We start from the raw sequence: 18,363 nt of genomic DNA, 5'->3' as shown, positions 1-18,363 counted from the left end.
AATGACTTAGCAGAACCATACCCTCTGGAGCAAGTAGGTGATTCAACTTTCAGATTCATAGAGTCTAAGGCCAGAAGGGACCACCTAGTCTGACCTCCTGTATAGTACAGGCCACAGAACTTCCCCAAAATAATTCCTAGAGCATAAGAAGCTCTCTGCTGTCCATTGTGCCATAGGAGTTTCATGACATAGATTCTTCTCCAATGGGAACAGCGCTGAGACCAAACTCATTACACATCAGACCTTAATCTCAGAGTTTAAAGGTAGGTGGCCTTATCTCCAGAGTCTCTCAGCCTGCTAAAGATAATTATATAGTGTCTTGGAGGAGACAATTACAAAGGGAATATCTGCTTTTTCCTAACTTCATCTTCCTTTAGCTGAAGTTTATCTTCCTGAACATCATACAGGGAGGTACATTTGATTATTTATGGATTTGTTTGGGAAACAGCTGGCTGTATTTGAACGTGGACTGGCAATCCTACTGGGTGTGTTCTTGGACTCAAAGATTTCTTGCAGTAAATTGCAAAATACGGTGGGCTAAATCTGGAGTGGCGCTGATTTCATTGGGCGGTGCAGGTGACTTTCTGGGAGAGGAGCTGCACTGCAGGTGACTTCAATGGGAGTTGTACATATTTGTTAGCTCCCAGGACCTGGCCCCATAGCATGATGAGCAACCTCTAATACTCGGGAGTTTGGTGGCCTGATCTGAAAGCCCACTGAAGCTAGTGGAGAGTCTCCCAGTGACCTCAGTGAGCTTTGGATGCTTAGCTGAGTTCTCCGAGCCTCCTGGGTTGGAAGTCTCATGGAAGCTGTCTGTCTCCCAACACTTTATCATCTACTTCACCTGTTGTGCTACAAATACTGCGAGAACAGCCTTCTGGGATCCCCAGGTTTCCGCTTCTAACCCCAGCTTGAACCTGGAAGCTCACACGCATGAACAAGAAAGGTAAAGAAAAGCTGGATTGCTTTTGAACTTTTTCAGATCTCAGAAGAGGTGCAGTTGGCATTTGGGGCTGTAATAAAGGTTTGAGCTGGGCTGGGTTTTATTTTAGACATGCCACTTGACCCATGACTAGCTACAAATCCAAAGTATGCAGCCCTTGCTTTGGTTTCAGGTCAATCTGCCATTGATTAAGGCCCAGCACGAGTTCACTGTGGAGCTATTTCGCGCGGAAGCCTCCTGTGACAAATTACTAGAGAGACAATGGGGAAAGTGGAAATTATTGCCGGAGATGTAGGCAGACCGCCTTCTGGATCAAGTGCAGATCAGATTCAGGGATAGAAGGAGGAAACTAGTTGGGGTTGAGGTTTCAATTAGCACAGCTGCCTGCTTGCCATGTCATTACAGCAGAGACATAACTTTTTGATTTAACAGCAGCTCTCCCTGCTGAAAATGGATGCCTATTGCTCTGTGTTTTAGGAGGTTGCTAGCAGTTTGTCATTAAGGGGCACTCAGCCATTGCAGGAGGTTATGTGAGGCAGCAGAATGATAAGGGTACAATCCACGTGACAAAGTGCTAGTGAGCCTGGTGGAGTTGAAAGCACCTTGCCTCTTAGATCCGTCTGTGCTCCACTAAGAAATTGGGGCGTATCCCTCCACTCACGTCTGACAAATTTCAACCAGCTCAAAACGAGTCTTCTTGAGTCTGCCAGTGTGGCTGGGAATCATGTGTGACAGGTTCTTGGGGACGTTTCTAGTGCTTCCTGCAGCTGGGACTACCCAAACAACTCCCTGCTATTTCCTACCCGCAGCTGGAACCTGGCAGGGACAGTGAAAGTGAAAAATTATGACAGGAAAAATGAGCTGAAACTTTTGGGATCTTTCAAGAAGATTCAGTTCTAGAAATGGGCAAAGACTCAGGCAGGTTCTGATGTTCTCTGGTCTGGTTTGGCCATCCCTAAAAGAAATCCATGGTCAGAACTTATCAAAGCTATGTAGGTCCCTAATGACTCTCCAGTGGCCACTGTTTCCATCCAACGTGGTTAGAAGGCCTGTCCACACCTACATCATTGCTCTGTGCTAAAGGTCTCCTGCAATAGGTGGCTAGGCAAGCATCCTGTCTAATGGACTTCATTCAAGAAGACTTCATTCAAGAAGTCTTGTCTCAGCTTCCCTGCACTGGGGCTCCGTTCCTCTCCCCATGCCTGTTTTGCTCATGCCCTCATGCAGCATGTGCGTGGCATGCGGGGCCATGCACCGAGATCCTAAAAAGCATTGCAACTATTTGATCTAAGGAAAAAAAAAATCAAACCACCACCATCGTCATTTAAAAATGCAGGCGACACTTTAAGCCCCAGGGCACTGGGATGCCTTTGTGAGTTGCCTTCGCACACGTGGCAAACATCGCTCATGTTTACTCAGTAAATCCCTCGCTCGCCCAACGGCCTTCTTCACGCTTCCTGAAGATAATGTAAGAATCATGTCTTGAGGGGCTCACTAGTAATTCAGATAGGACTCTGCTTTCCAGGCTTGCCGGCCTTTACTCTGCCTACCATCTACATAAATGGGCAACATTTGTCAAGCTCATAGAGGACACTTCTAGGGAATGTGTAGCCCTGAGACTTAAGGCGTCGCCAAAGTAGTAAATAAACAACGCGGCCTTTTTGGTCCCATGTCAACCAAACCAAAGGAAAATGAAAGTCTTGCTTTGGAAGCAGGCAGGGCTCAGAAAGATTTTGGTTTGTAACGCAGTCTACCGACCAGACATGTATAGCTCCTTACTCCTGCGCTTTTTCTCCAGGCGCCTCAGCCGCTTCTCCTCCCGCCGACGGGCCTCTTCTGCCTCCTGGTGCTGCCGACACTTGTGGAAATTCTCCACCACCACCCCCACGAACATGTTGAGCACGAAAAAGCTGACGATGAGCAGGAAGGAGATGAAGTAGAGAAGCATCCACGGGTTGTGGTTCTGGACGGGCTGAGAGATGGGAGGCAGGAGAGGGCAAGAGAGAAGAGGAGAAAAGTGTGGGTCACTGTAAAACAGACATATCAAGTGTCCAGCAGCAGTGGGAAGCCAGCGGTGGATTCCCATGGGTAGGAGAATAGAGCTTAGAGAACCCATGGGCTGTTTCTCCGCAAGTTTTCCTTTCACCCATTTTCTCCCCTGTTGAAATTTTACCTTCTTTTGTGAAAACCATAATTTGGCTGGAAAAAAAAATTCCTCGCAAGATCACAATTTTTGGCATGGAAATAGTTTTAATTGAAGAGAGGCTCAAATTTATGGTTTGCAGGGGGGCATTAATGCTTAGCTGATGTTTGTCCATTGTTCTGAGATCCTTGGACACTGCAGATGCTAAGTACAAAGGGTTATTGCTGTTACAACATGGTACCATTCACCTAAGGATCTCGAGAGAATTTTGCTAATGCTTTAAGCCTCCCAACACCCAAATTTGGTAGCACCTCTTTTTAACATCCCCAATTATTTTCTATTTCATGTAAATACATTCATGTTCACCATGCATTCCTTAAAGCAACAGTGGAATGGTACATGTTTTCAGAGCCCCTTGGAGCTGGTGTTTTGGTCCCAAGGTATCCGTCCTTAGGACATGATTTGTAGCTTTCACCTCCTGGTGTTTTCTTCAGCAGTTCAGTGATGCCGAGGGAGGAAGAGGGCTAACTCAGAGCTGCCTGTGGGCAGTGGGTTCTATCTTCTGCATATTCATGTGTGAAAAACATGCCCATTTTGACGGGCTCCATGTCACTGGCAAAAGTTGCACTACATGGGCCACTGCAACCATTTCTGAGTAAGAGCAAGATTCTGATCAGCCCCTGCAGAGGTACACAAAAAGCATCCTTCCCCACCTTGCTGCATTGCGGCTGCCCAGAGTCCCACTGGAGGACATAGACCCTGCTCCCTCTTAGTGGCTCCATGGACACTCAGGGCCTGAAAGAGGGTAGGGAAGGTTGTGGTGATGGTGGGGCCATGGCTGTACTCCAGGCACCCAAGCTGTCCAGGCATAGAGTGGGGAGTGTGCTGTAGTTTTTTAAAGGGATGGGTAGCTGCCATGCTGGGGAGGTTGGGACCTCTAGGAAGAATTCCAGCTGCGATTCCCAGAATTCCTTCTGGAGACATCTGCTGAACTAGGGCCCCATTACACCCATCACACCCAGATGGCATCCAGGGGACAACTGAGCCCTGATTGAAGTGCTCGTCAGTGCTCAGCTGTGGTTCCCAGGCTGTTCAGGTCCATGCTGCTGCTTTGGAGCCCCCCTGCTGGAATCGGCACCAGAGCAGAGCACCTGTGGGGGTTACTCAGTTCCATTAACAGCTGTGATCTGTGCACAGTGATCTAGACCATGAACACTAAACTTGTAAAACTTTTTGAGGTCTTTTGTTTCTACCTGCTGGTCAATGCCCACAGCATCCAGGCCATTATACATGATGTTCACCCAGCCGTCTTTGGATGAGAGTACAAACAAGGACATCAGAGCCTGCAAGGAAAAGCAATAATATAAAGATCAGCCCTGCTGCTATTCACCTCCCTTTGGTCTTTTTAAGGGAGGAAGGGGTGGACTCATTTGCTCTTTGAGTTTTTCAGACTAGCAGTGGAAAGGTAGGGCCACAGGAACCAAAGAGAAATGGCAGAATGACTTAGTCATGTCAGGTTTCAGAGTAACAGCCGTGTTAGTCTGTATTCGCAAAAAGAAAAGGAGTACTTGTGGCACCTTAGAGACTAACCAATTTATTTGAGCATAAGCTTTCGTGAGCTACATCTGATGAAGTGAGCTGTAGCTCACGAAAGCTTATGCTCAAATAAATTGGTTAGTTTCTAAGGTGCCACAAGTACTCCTTTTCTTTTAGTCATGTCAGTTTCCTCTGCCTTAAGTACATAGGGGAGAAAAACAATCAACATTCGCAGAGGACATTGATTTGGGAACACAATGAATTTCAAGCCTCAAAGAGGGCATACAAACCAAGAAGAGTCAAATGACCTGCTAAAACAATTCATAATTCATAACACAATGGAGATAATTTTTTCAAATGGAATTTACTGTGATTTTAACCATTTAAGCTATTGGTTTGGATTTTGCATTTAATGGAGCTTGGACAACGAAAGCTGACTGGTTAGCTTCCTTTTTAGTTCCACTCAGATTAATTCATGTACTTATAACACAGGTTCTGCTCAGCTACACTGGCAGCATTGCCAAGACCAAGTGCACAAAAATTTGGAGGGGGTAACTTTTTTCAAGTTTTTCTTTGCAAACACGAAGAAGGTTAGAAACTAATTATTCTAAAAAATGAAAGGTGAGATTCTCACACAATTAACTGACTAAGTGCTGGGGCTTTAAGGGAAAAAAACAGGACCACAGGATATCGGACTGGAAGGGACCCCTGAGTCACGGAGCACAGTCCCCCTCCAATTACAGGCAACCCTGTAATATAATCCCGTTCATAATTTTGTCAAGTGCCCTCTTGAAGCGAGTGAGGTTGTTTGCCCCCACTGTTCCCATTGGATGGCGGTTCCAGAACAAGACTCACGATAAAATCACAAGAGTTGGCAAGGCTGCGTGAGTGAAAATGTGAGGTCATGCTATTGATTGTGACAATCATCAGCATAGCTCAGAGCATGTCACAGCCATCATCTGGCTCAACACAGTGGGGACTGAACCAGGGACCTCCAGAGCTAAAGCATCAACTGCTAATGCTTGAATTAAAGAGCCCACAGGTGGAACAGCCTCACATCCTCTGTGGATCCCACCAGGGCCTACATAACACAAACTGACCTGTGGGTTAGGTGTAGTTTTGCTCAGTGCTGTTATTTATTTTGTACATGCCACTGAAACACATAAAAATCTGATTAAATTTAAAAACAACAACAAGAACAAGGTATTATTTCACACTGGGGGCCAGATTGCAATCCCCTTATTCCTGCTGAACAGTACCTTACACAGAATCTCAGGGTTGGAAGGGACCTCAGGAGATCATCTAGTCCAACCTCCTGCTCAAAGCAGGATCAATCCCCATTTTTTGCCCCAGATCAATTTAACAGCCCCCTCAAGGATTGAACTCACAACCCTGGGTTTAGCAGGCCAATGCTCAAACCACTGAGCTATCCCACCCCCCAAACGAGGAGTGGTGACCTGAAGTAACGGCACTACTCAGTGGGACCAGACTCTCAGCTCCTGGGTTTCGTTAAACCTTTAAATAAACGAAACCTAAACGGGGGGACCTGACGATGAGATGGCTGGAAGTTCAGTGCTGGAGCGGGACACATTCGGAAGAGCCCATCAGACAATGACACAGAAACCTCTCGGAACAAGAACTACTTTACCTGCCCTAAATTGTCGAAGTTGTACTTCCGCCGGACCCATCTGTAGTGCACGCTAGTGCAGTCGGCTTTAGTGGAGATGTTTTTGGTGTCTGGTGCTTCGCAGTAGTAGAACTTGCCCTTAAAAAGCTGAAATTGAAGAGGAGGGGGGGAAAAGTATCTTGGGAAGCCTGGCATGGGCACTTTGTTCTGTTCCAAGGACAGATCATTGCTTGCCTTGGTTGGAATTTGGGATTCCTTCCCTTGTCCCTGCAGCTGAGGTACCCCTCTTCAGGCACAAAGCCTGAAGCCCCTCTGTTGGGTTAAGAGGATTTCGGGTCCCTGGAGGGATTGGAGTGGCTTGCCTCACCCAGCAGGGGAAAGCCTATTCTGGAATGACCTCTCTGTCTTGTTGGGGCAAGAAGGGACTTTCTGAATGAGTGCTTGGTTACAGAGGGAGAGTCTTACCTGAACCCCTAAGATCCCGAAGATAATGAAGAAAGCACAGCAGATAAGCACAATATTTCCAATAGGCCTCAGGGATGATATCAAGGTCTCCACCACCAGTTTTAGACCTGGGGCTCTGCTGATGACTCTGGGGAAAAAACAGCAGAACAAAGCTTGGCACTCATCCTAGACTCATACAACCACAGAATTAGAAGGGACCACCAGGGCCATCTAGTCTAACTCCCATTTATCCCGTCTTTATTCTTCCTCCTGCTCCTTGGGGGCAGTCAGGCTGATATAACCCTTCTTTACCCCCCATACGTATTGGTATGGTACCCTATCATATAGGATGTTACGCTATACTATTCTATAGCTCCTTTCATCAATTGATTTCAAAGCGCTGTACAGGTGTTAATTAATTAAGCCTCGCCACACCCCTGTGAAACAGATAAGTGTTCACGGACCTGCCCATCTCTCAGGGCTAGTATTTAAGGTTCTTTGCACACTCAGGCAGATGTCTCTGCATCGGCTGCATTTGGCTCACACTTTGAAAGTTCTCTTTGCACTTGTGAGAGCTGGAAACATCGGGCCTGGTGTTCATTTACACTACGGCCACCTCTCACCATTCTTGTCCCGTTAAAGGGCCTTAAAAAGAGTGCAAGTGTACTTTAAAGGGCCTTAGTGTAGATGAGAATCAGGCCTTTATTTTTAAATAACAACTTAGTATACAGTTGTGCGGCAATTAAAAAAATAACGAGGCTGCAGAACAACATTATGCATGGTGCCCTGGGTATAGAGTCAGTTGCATGCTCCAATTTACCCTCTAATAACAGACAGAGACGGGGTGAAGTTGAAATTGAGAACCAAAAAGGAAGTACTTAGTTTACACAACGCATAATTAAACCTGTGGGACTGTCTGCCACAAGATTTCACTGAAATCAAATGTGTAGCAAGGCCTCAGCTGATTAGACATTTATATAGACAATGAGAACATTCACAGTTACATTAGATAGGATAAAAATGTATAACGGATATAAACTCTCCTGCTGCAGGGCAAAAGCCAGTCTCACTAGCTGATGACGGTTAGGAAGGAGTATCTCCTATTGGCAGGTTGTTTCATAGAATCATAGAAGATTAGGGTTGGAAGAGACCTCAGGAGGTCATCTAGTCCTATCTCCTGCTCAAAGCAGGACTAACGCCAACTAAATTATCCCAGCCAGGGCTTTGTCAAGCCGGGCCTTAAAAACCTCTAAGGATGGAGATTCCACCACCTCCCTAGGTAACCCATTCCAGTGCTTCACCACCCTCCTAGCGAAATAGTGTTTCTTAATATCCAACCTAGACCTCCCCCACTGCAACTTGAGACCATTGCTCCTTGTTCTGTCATCTGCCACCACTGAGACCGGCCAAGCTCCATCCTCTTTGGAACCCCCCTTCACGTAGTTGAAGGCTGCTATCAAATCCCGCCCCCCCCACTCTTCTCTTCTGCAGACTAAACAAGCCCAGTTCCCTCAGCCTCTCCTCGTAAATCATGTGCCCCAGCCCCCTAATCATTTTCGTTGCCCTCCGCTGGACTCTCTCACAATTGTCCACTAAAGGGTTTCTAGCACCTTCCTCTGAAATACTGGCCACGATCAGAGACAGGGTACTGAAAAACTGGTCTGATCTGGAATGGCAGATGTTGTGGTCAGTGGCCTTATACCAAGCCTGAACTTTGCCCCCAAATACCAAGCATGTAAAATCTTTCTAGCAGCGTATAGACAGTAACTCACAGCACTGCTGGAAAGCAAGTCTTAGCCTCCGTTTTATAGATGGAGAAACTCCAGCACAGGGTGGTTAAGTGAGGCCACTGAGAGAGGCCGTTTGTGGTGGACTTCTGAAGAGCACTGCAGCTGTGACTCGTGGTCTTGGGCTCAGGCCTTTAGAACATACCTACCTTGTAAGTTACTCAGATGCCCCATCTTTGGAAGTGCTCAGGAAGGCTAATGAATCAAGGGCTCAATCCTGCTGAGCACCCTGGCCCCATTCCAGCCACGCACTTAAGCACACATTCAACTTTCTGTCAGTGGGACCATTCAAGCACTTAGTTAAGCACAGGCTTAAGTGCTTTGCTGCCTTGGGCCGATGGTGATCAGCACCTTTTGAAGGATTGAACCACAAGATGCCATTTATAAAGGGGAGGGGTATTTTATCATACAAGGGGGGTTGTTTCCTACCTAAACGGTCCAGGAACTGACTCAGAGACAAAAGGGATTTGTGGTCGACAGCTCTGTAATAAAATTAATGAGCAGCACTGATTGCCTTCTATTTGCAGAGGAGCCCAGCAGTGGATCCAGAGGCATGGTTTACAGCAGCACAGAAAATTTGGATGTTTTTCTTTTCCATGTGAGTGACTAGAGAAAGGATCTCCTGGGTGGGTCTGAGAAATGCGTTTGTGCCCAAACAGCACCACAAACCCCAGGGAGTTTTTCCAGGAGGCTGCATGTTTCAGTTGAAAAATGTCAAAGCTTTTTAAGAGGGTAGTGCAGGATCCTTGTCGGTAGCTTCATTTTGCATGGCTAAGTTAACACTTTAATCTAGGCAAGTAGAGATGTGTGAAGAAGGGATAGAGGATAAAAGGTAGATGTTGTAAGCCTGGGGCTACTCAGTCAATAGGTAACATCAGACGGTTTAGACTTCTTTTAAGTGAGAAGTGTTTAAGTAGCTTCTTGCTCTCTCAAACTAGCAATGAATAATGTGACAGAGAAACTGAATAGTCTCTGGAATAACTGTTCACAAGACTTACGTAAGTAACACCAGAGTCAATCATGGGCTCTTTGTGAATACAGCAGGTTGAATTATTCTCTGGAACTAATTCTTCCCAATTCTGTCCCTTATATTTGTTCATACATCATTTGTGCCCTGATTTCCATTACTCTTCATAGGTTCCAAGGCCAGAAGGGACCATTGTGGTCATCCAGTCTGAGCTCCTGCATGACACAGACCGTAGAACTTCCCACAAATCATTCCTGTTTAAAATGGCTGATGATGGAGAATCCACCTCAACCATTGTGAAATATGGTACTGCCTAAAAAGGCCAAGCCAAGATAGTGCCCCATTGTGCTAGGTGCTGTAAATACACAAAGAGATGAATCCTACTCTGAAGAGATTGCAATCTAAGAGGGCAGCAGTAAAGACAAATTCAGAAAACAGACTGGGGTACCGAAGCAACAAATTAGATGAAAACATTAATGCAACCACTTTGCCACCTAGGAAATAACTAGCGAATACACAAAAGCCATTGCTTATGTAGGAACCGGCCAGATTGATTCTTGCTTACTAGTGTGATGGGAAGAGGCAAATGGTTCTTTTTCCTAAGGACCGCACGTTTCTGGAGCCACCTATCTTGTTTCCAAAGAAATTTCTTGGGAAAGAGAATGTGTTTTTGTCGGGCATGATGCAAAATGGGAACGGGCAAAGTGAGCTGATGAGAATTCCCCAAGTATTTATACTCTCCCTGTCCCTTTATTACTGTGCTATCAAACAAAATACAAATTCCCTTTATTCCTCTTTCAAATATTGAAAACATGACCTTTCCTCTTCCTAGCCAACAGCTACATTGTGTCCAGGTGGCATTAGATACACACACACAGGAGAAAGACTACAGAAGCTGGAGCTTATCAAATTATTGCCAGCACCTGTTTAATTGCCAATTCACTCTCAGCCAATGCGACCTTCTCACTTGGGAATGGCTGTAAGGTTGTGCAGTGTAACATGTCACTTTGATTAGGGAGCCAGCCTGATATGTAAAATTATGATAAAAATGCAGCGTGAGGAAGGCATTCATCATACACACTGTGCGAGTCCGATAACACTTCCTGCCCCAAACCAGATCAGCTCTTCTAGATAGTGGTGAAGACAAAGTACCAGTCATTTTGGTCTTCCTCACAGGTGCTGAGAGTATGTACACAATAGATGGACCGAAACCCATTTGGTGTTCACATTCAGTCACGTCTGATAATAAGCAACTGAAAGCTCAGATATTTCTCCATCACTGCTGAGGGCTTGTCTACACTGGCTTATTTTAAATTGGTTTAAAAAACAAATTAGTTAAATTACTGTGCAGACCCACTCATATTGGTTTCAGACTGGTTATACTGGGTTAACTTGGGTCTGTAAATTGATCAATGCAAGATAAACAGATCAAAGCCAAGCTCACAGCAACACAAGAGTCCACACAGGAAGTTGTACCAGTTTAACTAAAGTGGCTTAAAATCATACCGTTAGCTAAATTGGTTCAACCCTGTGTGTATACCAGGCTGGAGACTGCAAAGCTGGCCTGGAAATCTTCATGAAAACGCAACCTTGCCCTTTTCATTACTTCTTCGACTCTGATGTTGAAACAGAGAAGGGTCCTGTCTTGGTGTTAATCCAGAAATGTGACCGACATTTTACAACTTGGAAGAACCTTCTACTAGAGCAATTACTTGTTTTTCCATCCCAGAACAGATTCACAACCATCAGTGTTGCCAACTTCTGTTAACACTCACCTGTGGTGAGAATAATTTTTTATGGCCCAGTAAAGAACCATTAGTTTTCCTATATTTATCAGCTTTGTTCTATCAGAGCATTTTCATCATGAATTTGCAAGGATGCCATAAAGTGAGATTCCAGTTGACACGGTGCATGCAATGCACTGAAACAATTCAGTATTTTTAGTGTGTCCCAGTGGATAGATTACTGGGACTCAGGAGGCCTGGCCTATTGTTTGTGGATAAGTCACTTCATCAACCCATGCCTCATTTTCCCCACCTGTAAAGGAGGAACAATATTCACCACCTTTGTGAAGCGCTTTGAGGTCTATGGATGAAACTTGCTATATGAGCGCTAGCTTCAAGAGGATATTTTACCTTAGAAGAGTTTCAGTAGCTTAAGGAATCAAGTCTTTCCCTTCAAACTCCATGATTTATCAAAACAAAACAAAGAGCTCACCTACGGGGCAAGTTACTATGCGGCAAGTCCAGGTGTGAATCTACCGCACACCAGCTAGCTGCACAGTAACGTCCCAGGTGGACACTGCAACAACAAGTCCTGGAATGGGGCTTAGCTGACTATGCTTTCAAGTATCAGTAGCCAAGCTGTATGCTGGGACTTCCACTGTAGATTCACACCACGGCTTGACGCCTAATAGCTTGCCATAAAGACAAGCCCAAACCCCACACATCCATTTTGCCCAGTGTGAAAGTACCGGAGAGGCCTCAAGGTCCGCAGCAATCTTAAGACTCGAAGGATACCCAAAATCTTAGCCCCGCCTGCTGATGCCATGGAGACGATAATATCAATGATGGATACAAAGACCAGGACCCCATCCAGGACATTCCAGCTGCTTTGGAGATAAGTATTTTCCCCAGAGAAGAAGCCAAGGGCCACCACCTAGAACCAGTAGGAGAAAGATATTTAAGTTGTGGCCTCTTGCCTTTTGCTTTTTTACTGTGCATGACAGACACTGATGTGCAGTGAAATACAGCTCATCTTAGCTCTCAGACCACAGAGGCCAGCCCTCATTGTGGGTTGGCAGGTTTAGTGGAGACACATAATTACCTTCACCATCATCTCAACAACAAAGATTGCAGTGAAGATGTAATTGGAGACACTCAGAAATATCCTCTCCTGTAAAATAGAAATCAACAGCAGGAGGCAAGTCATTTAAACAGCAGAAACCCAGCATCCTCCATCCCACAGGTTCCTTCCCCGATGTGGCTGGGGAAAAGTTATTGTGGGTGCAGGAAAAGGGATGGGGGGATGCTCACCATGCTGTGGGGGTCAATATCGGGCCTCTCCAGTGCAATGGTGATGCAGTTGAGAAAGATGAAGACCAGAACCACATGGTCAAACATCTTGTGGGCTATAACCTTCTGGCACATCGCTCGAATCCTGGGGGAAAAGGGGCAGAAAGGAAGAGGTCATGGCCAGAAGCCAGTCTGGGTCAGCAAGCTTGGAACTCACCCCTCTGACTGGGATTTCCTTTCCTGAGAGACTCCTTTAAAACCTTCGATGGTAACTACCTCAGGGTGCTGAGATAGGACCTTCCTGTGCACAGTTTGCTGCACTAATTATCAATGAAATAAACAAGAAATAACAATAATAATTTTAGCTGTATTAATAAGTCACCTCAGCTTCCTGCCAAGGTGTCAACGGCCCTGTCCAGCGATTCTGCCTATCACAGAAACATTACTTAGAGCACAAGGGGCTGACTTCGGATGTCCTTACTCAGACCTTCCCCACCAAAGAGTTTTGCCTACTGAAGGGCTGACTAAAACTGGAGTCTGGAACAGCCCCTCCTGTGGTAAAAGGCACTCAAATGGCTAGGAGAGAGAAATACAAGCCCTGCGAGGATTCCCTCACAGAATTCTTCCCCCCTAGTCGGGGCTGGGTGTGTCCTGCCCAATGGAATGAGCTTCTCCCAAGCCCCAGTTTTCAGCTGCCAGCCCACTCGGTGGACTGGGGTTTCTTACCGATTCTGAGGAGAAAACAAGTAGAGGGACCAGTCTTCGTGATTCTTGCACCACTCTGGTTTGTAGGGCTCCAGGGCTTTACGAATCCTGTAGCAGTAACTCTGGAGAGAACAAAGAAATTGCTCCTTTCTTTAGTTTTCCTGGCTCTTTAGCCCACGGGGTCCCTCTGCCCCTCTCAAGCGACCCTCTGAATTCTTTGCTGTATAGGTGGTTTCTGGAAAAGGCGGTGTTAGAATTTGGCTGTGAAAATGAAGACCTATCTGTGTCCTTACATGGCCCCCATCATCACAGTAAAGTGACGTGCCAGAGGTCCATATGGAGCCTGTGGCTACGCCAGGAATTGCGCTCAGATTTCCCCATGTCCCAGTCCAATGCCCTATCCAAAACTCCATCTTTCCTACCCTCCCATCAGGCTCACAGGGAAGTGAAGAAGAGCCACACAACGTGGGATGTACTGTACAAGTGCAGCCAAAGGTAGAAGGGAAGCCTTGTTACAGGGCAATCTGATGCTCAGACCAGCGGCTGGGATTGGGACTGATGCAGGATGGTAAAGATCTAACTCTCGTTCTCCCCCGAGGAAAGGAAGCTTCCATGAACCCTACATACATGGCCAAACCTTGAAGTCCTTACTCCCTCAAAACTCCCCCCAAAGTGAGCGGGAGCCGGGGGCGGGGGGTTGCTCGCTGCACTTGAAACCAATCCAGTCATATTTTGTGTCTTTATCTTCCCAGCAGACATAAGGATTGAGGGGCTTCCAAGCTTCAAGGCATTGCACTAAGTGCTTATTAATTAATTAATTTAATCCCCTGGGGGTCTATGAATTTTTTGAGCATTGGTGTAAACTCCCCTATTCAGAGGTATTGAAAATCCTGTTTTGTTTTTTGCAATACCAAAATGTTGTGCCTAAGTGACCTAACCGCGTCACTGTAATTACATCGACACCGGTTTATGTGCTGACCCTCCATGCTGGCTGACATGAGGCTAGTTTTTCTCTTTCGGAGATGAGGCTGACTGCAGCGTTGTGACTCCAATCTGAAAACTCAACCCGGGTGTCAGCAGTGACTGGAATCCTTTGAGCTTTAGCCTCCCTTCACAGAAGCTCTGGAGCAAAGTCCCTGAAACAGGAATCAGGCCCTGGAGAGGTCACAGTGGAGGGTTAACAATGTCCAGGGCTCTCAGTTTGGTGCTGGAGAGCAGCTGGGTTAATGCTGCTCTTGCAAAGGGCATTGCAAGCTGCTCTGGGCGACCCACCAAGCCAGGACATGCCACACGTCACTTCCTCTTTCCTTGGAAGGTGGAACTTTCTGGAAGTTGGAAGAACAGATACTGCAGGTCCAGAAGAGCTGACAGCCAAGATAGTGCTCGCGGTGCAGAGAACCCGGGGGAAATGAGGGCTGTGCACGAGGGGGCTGTACACTGAGATGTGTGACGCTTCCCTGGAGAGCCCAAACTCGCTGTAAGGTGGCCAAAGTTTGCGAGTGGTTCAGGGCAAACCCAGGGGGGGCTCTGCACATGGGACTGAGCTGGGGAGGGGGAAAGCAGTGTTCCACAGGGAGCCAACAGCCTCACACTGCACTGAGCCTAGAGAAGGGTCTGTGTGGCTGACTGAGCCCAGAGGAAAGCGGGTTTTTCCCCTCTATTTCAAGGTGAATGGGTAGATTGGGGCAAGCCCAGAGGGAAAGGGCTCCACATTTCAAAGCATGCCTGGGAAAGGACCCATGTTTCACAGGAAGCCTGGGGGAAGGGCCTAAAATTGACAGCAAGCCCAAGGGAGAGGCCCCAGACTTTCAAGGGAGCCTAGGGGACCGGGTTCTGCATTTCTAGCAAGCCTGTGACAGAGGGTGCCTGGGGTGAAATTTGGTTGAGATCACAACAAATAATGTTTGGGAGGGCATCCAGAGACGGGTGTCAACCACAGCCAGAGACTGTAGTTCACACAGGTGGGTGCCCATCACCCGAACACTTCACCTGGCCTATAAATCAGACAGTAACAGAACCCCCCTGTTCGTAAACAAAACTCTTTGGGAAGTGGATGCCAATTCATTAGGAACTGGATTCTTTCATCTACACCAGCCAGTAGGTAGCAACAACTCTGCCTGGGATTTGAACAAGCACCTTACAGGGGAAAGGCTCCCTTACCCCCAGAGCTGCCCGATCCCCAGGGCAACTTACGTCGTCCATGTCGTCATCATAGTCCAAGGGGTCGTCCTTGTGGCTGTCGATGCGCAGGAAGAACTCGCTGGGCACATGCACCATTTTGCCATTGCAGTCCTGGTATTCTGCGGGCAGCACGGCCAGGGGGTTGATGCTGAGGGAGTGGCGCATGGTGGGGAGCTGGAGAAGCTCAGGCAAGTCCAAGGAGCTTCTGTAATCCAGGGACTCCGCCCGGCGGTGCAGGGTGGCTCTGCTGACAGTGCTGGACTTGGCATCATCGGAGTCATCATCCGTGCTCCCTTTCCCCTCCCCAGAGAGCAAGGACTCTCTTTCCCCAGACTGGTTCTTCTTCTTGAGGCTTGGGGCCCTGCCGAGGCTGTTCCAGCTTGAGCGTCGGCTTCCCCAGTTGCTGTTGGGTCCCCAGTTCGCACATGGCGAGCTGCGGAGGCTGGACTGAGAGATGGGAAAAACACGTGAGATTTCACCCTCAACCAGAAGAGGGAAGGAAATGGCTCAGAGGGAAAGGAATTTAGCCCAGAAGTTATGGCACAAACTGCTAGGTGGCTCCAGAGACAAGACAGTCATTCAGTTAAGAAGAACAGACAGGGAACATTGCAGGTGTTGTTAAGGGCTAAGGCAGGTAAGTTCATGCTGCTGGACAGGGGCCCCACACTGGGAACGCTGGTGTTCCAGCTGAGTGCTTTTCTGCAACCTCTCTCATCTCCTTGACTCCCTCATACCTGGGTACCCAGGTGAACCCACATCGAAGGCGTCCCTTTAAAGTGCACCCTCAGCATGGCTAGAACCTCTCTCAGTGCAGGATTCTTGAATCCTATGTAAGTTTTAAGCACACAGGGTCCTGCCTGTGCATGCCAGCCACATTACAAAGGCTCCAAGAAGGCTTTCATAGGACTTCCCCTTTTCCAGAATTACAATGCTCACAAAAGCTATTGATTCCCCCCCGCTCAAATTACACTCAGTGCACTATGGCCTGGGGTCTGAGTCCACATACCTGAGTCAGTGCCGTACAGTAGCACACCACCTGTCTTAAAACATATTCCCCATGTAAACTGGGCACAACTAATGAAAACTCAAGGCTGGCTCCACATCTGCTCCAGATCCATGAATCTCACAGCAAGCAGAGGAGCCCATCCAAGGAGGATTTTATGGAATCCTCTCTTGGGGTCACAGTGCCCTTTTATAGGCCACATTATGTAGTCCTGTTTTTCAGAGAAATCAGTTTACTGTGGCACTGCTCCACACCAACTTGATGGCAGGGCTGGGATCAGTCACTGGAGATACATTCTTGCGTGTCACAGTAAAAATCACACAACCGGTTCCTAAGGGCCTGCCTCTCATTAACACTAACTAAGATCCCTTTACACCACTCTGGCAGCAAAAATGTGTCCAGCCCTAAGACTCTGTTCCCACTGGGCAATATTTTTTTAAACACTTAAGTGATTTAGTTTCAGAGTAGCAGCCGTGTTAGTCTGTATTCGCAAAAAGAAAAGGAGGACTTGTGGCACCTTAGAGACTAACAAATGTCTAAATCACATTGGCTTCCAATGGGTCTTGGGCATCTAAGTGCCTCTGAAAATTTTACCCAGACAATAGTCTTATTTTTCCTTAAATATGTCCTCAAATGGATTCCCGTCCCACCCCCCGCAAACAAATGTCTGGTGATTATTTTGTAACTGCAATTTGCATTGCTGAATAGTTCCTGGGATGAAAGTGTTCAAGGTCAGAGCAGCGAAGCCTAGAAAGAAATCTCCTTTTCTCTTAACATTTTCCTTCCAGCACAGAAACAGAGCTGACTGCTTTAAGCATTCTCATTGGTTTTGATTAAGGTTCATCTCAGTGCTGTTCCATTGGGTGGCTGCTTGCGCCCTGATTCGAGCCATGAGCCAGCAATCCCATCTAAACCCAAGACAAACGATAGAGTCATCTCGTTTTTCTTTTCAGAAGCATTACCTTGGCTAGGCAGCTTACCAAAGGTGATAACGGTTCTACCTCAGTACGCTGCATGAAGTGCATTCATGCTCCACTGCTTTGATGTCAGCATGATATTGAAGTTACATAGTGAAAAACAGGGCAGATAAGCAGAGATGCAAACCCGTTTTTGTCCATTAACTCTGGTCCTTCTGTTTTCAGTCCTTCCCCCCCACTGCCCTGTTGTGAGTGTAACAAAATCTCTCTCCCCTCAGATGGTTATTCCCTAAGGATAATTTATGATTTCAGCTCTTGGTTTCTGTCTGTTCCCCTCAATAAGGGGCTGGGTATAATAAACAGGAGCAGAGCAGCCGTGCGAGGGGTGAACAAGCATTCAGATTCCTTCACAGTCATTCCAAGATGGTTCATTCCGGCCTCCCGAGTGGGCCTCACATCTAGCCAATCATTAAAACGCCACAAGGAATTAGGGCCCTGCAGAGCCACCGCCCATTAGTCCTGCCTGACAGGAGATGCTTGGCTCATCTCCGAGGCACCCGGGGGCTGTGCAGTCATTCCAGGAAGAACGTGTTTCTTACCACAGTGGTTTGCCTGTGCAAAAGCCAAATGAAACCTCTCGAAGACTGTGCCCAGGTGTAATGTCTGGGACTGCCTGCTTCCAGTCAGTTGAGCCAGCTCACCCCCTCTCCTGACACCTCCATCGTAACCAAGGGAAACCGTTCAGGGGCACTGAGTCCCTGTCCCCCACCTGTGCAGCACCCAGTAACCTCTTCTTCCTTAAGCCTTCTACGGATGAGGCAGCAAAGTCCTCAGACCCTAGTTTCTCCAGTGACTACAGAACCAGCAACTCATATTGACTGCTCTAGGCATTCCCTGCCACATCAGCCCTCCTGATGACAGACCACACACTATCCAGCTCTGCACCTGTCAGTCCAGTCTGCAACTCTGGATTCCCCACTGCTTCTCCACAGCCTGAATCCCCTGTTATGACCATCCTGCCCTATTTCATCATGCCCCCTGCTGCCTGATCTCACCTTCCCACCGATCACTTCATTTCCACCACCCAACCCAGGGT

General features: G+C 47.2%; 1 protein-coding gene across 2 annotated transcripts in view; it reads right to left on the bottom strand.

Annotated features, from left to right (window-relative positions):
• CACNA1H (calcium voltage-gated channel subunit alpha1 H) overlaps positions 1–18,363 on the bottom strand; it is a 480,369-nt gene that overhangs the window by 47,321 nt on the left and 414,685 nt on the right. For both annotated transcript variants that reach the window (XM_037911163.2, XM_043523932.1), the window contains exons 17-25: positions 15,360–15,794; positions 13,188–13,288; positions 12,483–12,606; positions 12,274–12,342; positions 11,921–12,105; positions 6,715–6,841; positions 6,271–6,396; positions 4,340–4,429; positions 2,723–2,915 (exon numbers count right to left, since the gene is read on the bottom strand). In XM_037911163.2, the coding sequence (XP_037767091.2) occupies positions 2,723–2,915; positions 4,340–4,429; positions 6,271–6,396; positions 6,715–6,841; positions 11,921–12,105; positions 12,274–12,342; positions 12,483–12,606; positions 13,188–13,288; positions 15,360–15,794 (1,450 nt within the window). The remainder of the gene's footprint in view (positions 1–2,722; positions 2,916–4,339; positions 4,430–6,270; positions 6,397–6,714; positions 6,842–11,920; positions 12,106–12,273; positions 12,343–12,482; positions 12,607–13,187; positions 13,289–15,359; positions 15,795–18,363) is intronic.

Source organism: Chelonia mydas, chromosome 10 (genome assembly GCF_015237465.2).
Source record: "Chelonia mydas isolate rCheMyd1 chromosome 10, rCheMyd1.pri.v2, whole genome shotgun sequence".
In the NCBI taxonomy this organism is placed as follows: Eukaryota; Metazoa; Chordata; order Testudines; family Cheloniidae; genus Chelonia; species Chelonia mydas.
The sequence above is the reverse complement of the archived record's forward strand: the minus strand, read 5'-3'. Positions and strand labels throughout refer to the sequence as shown.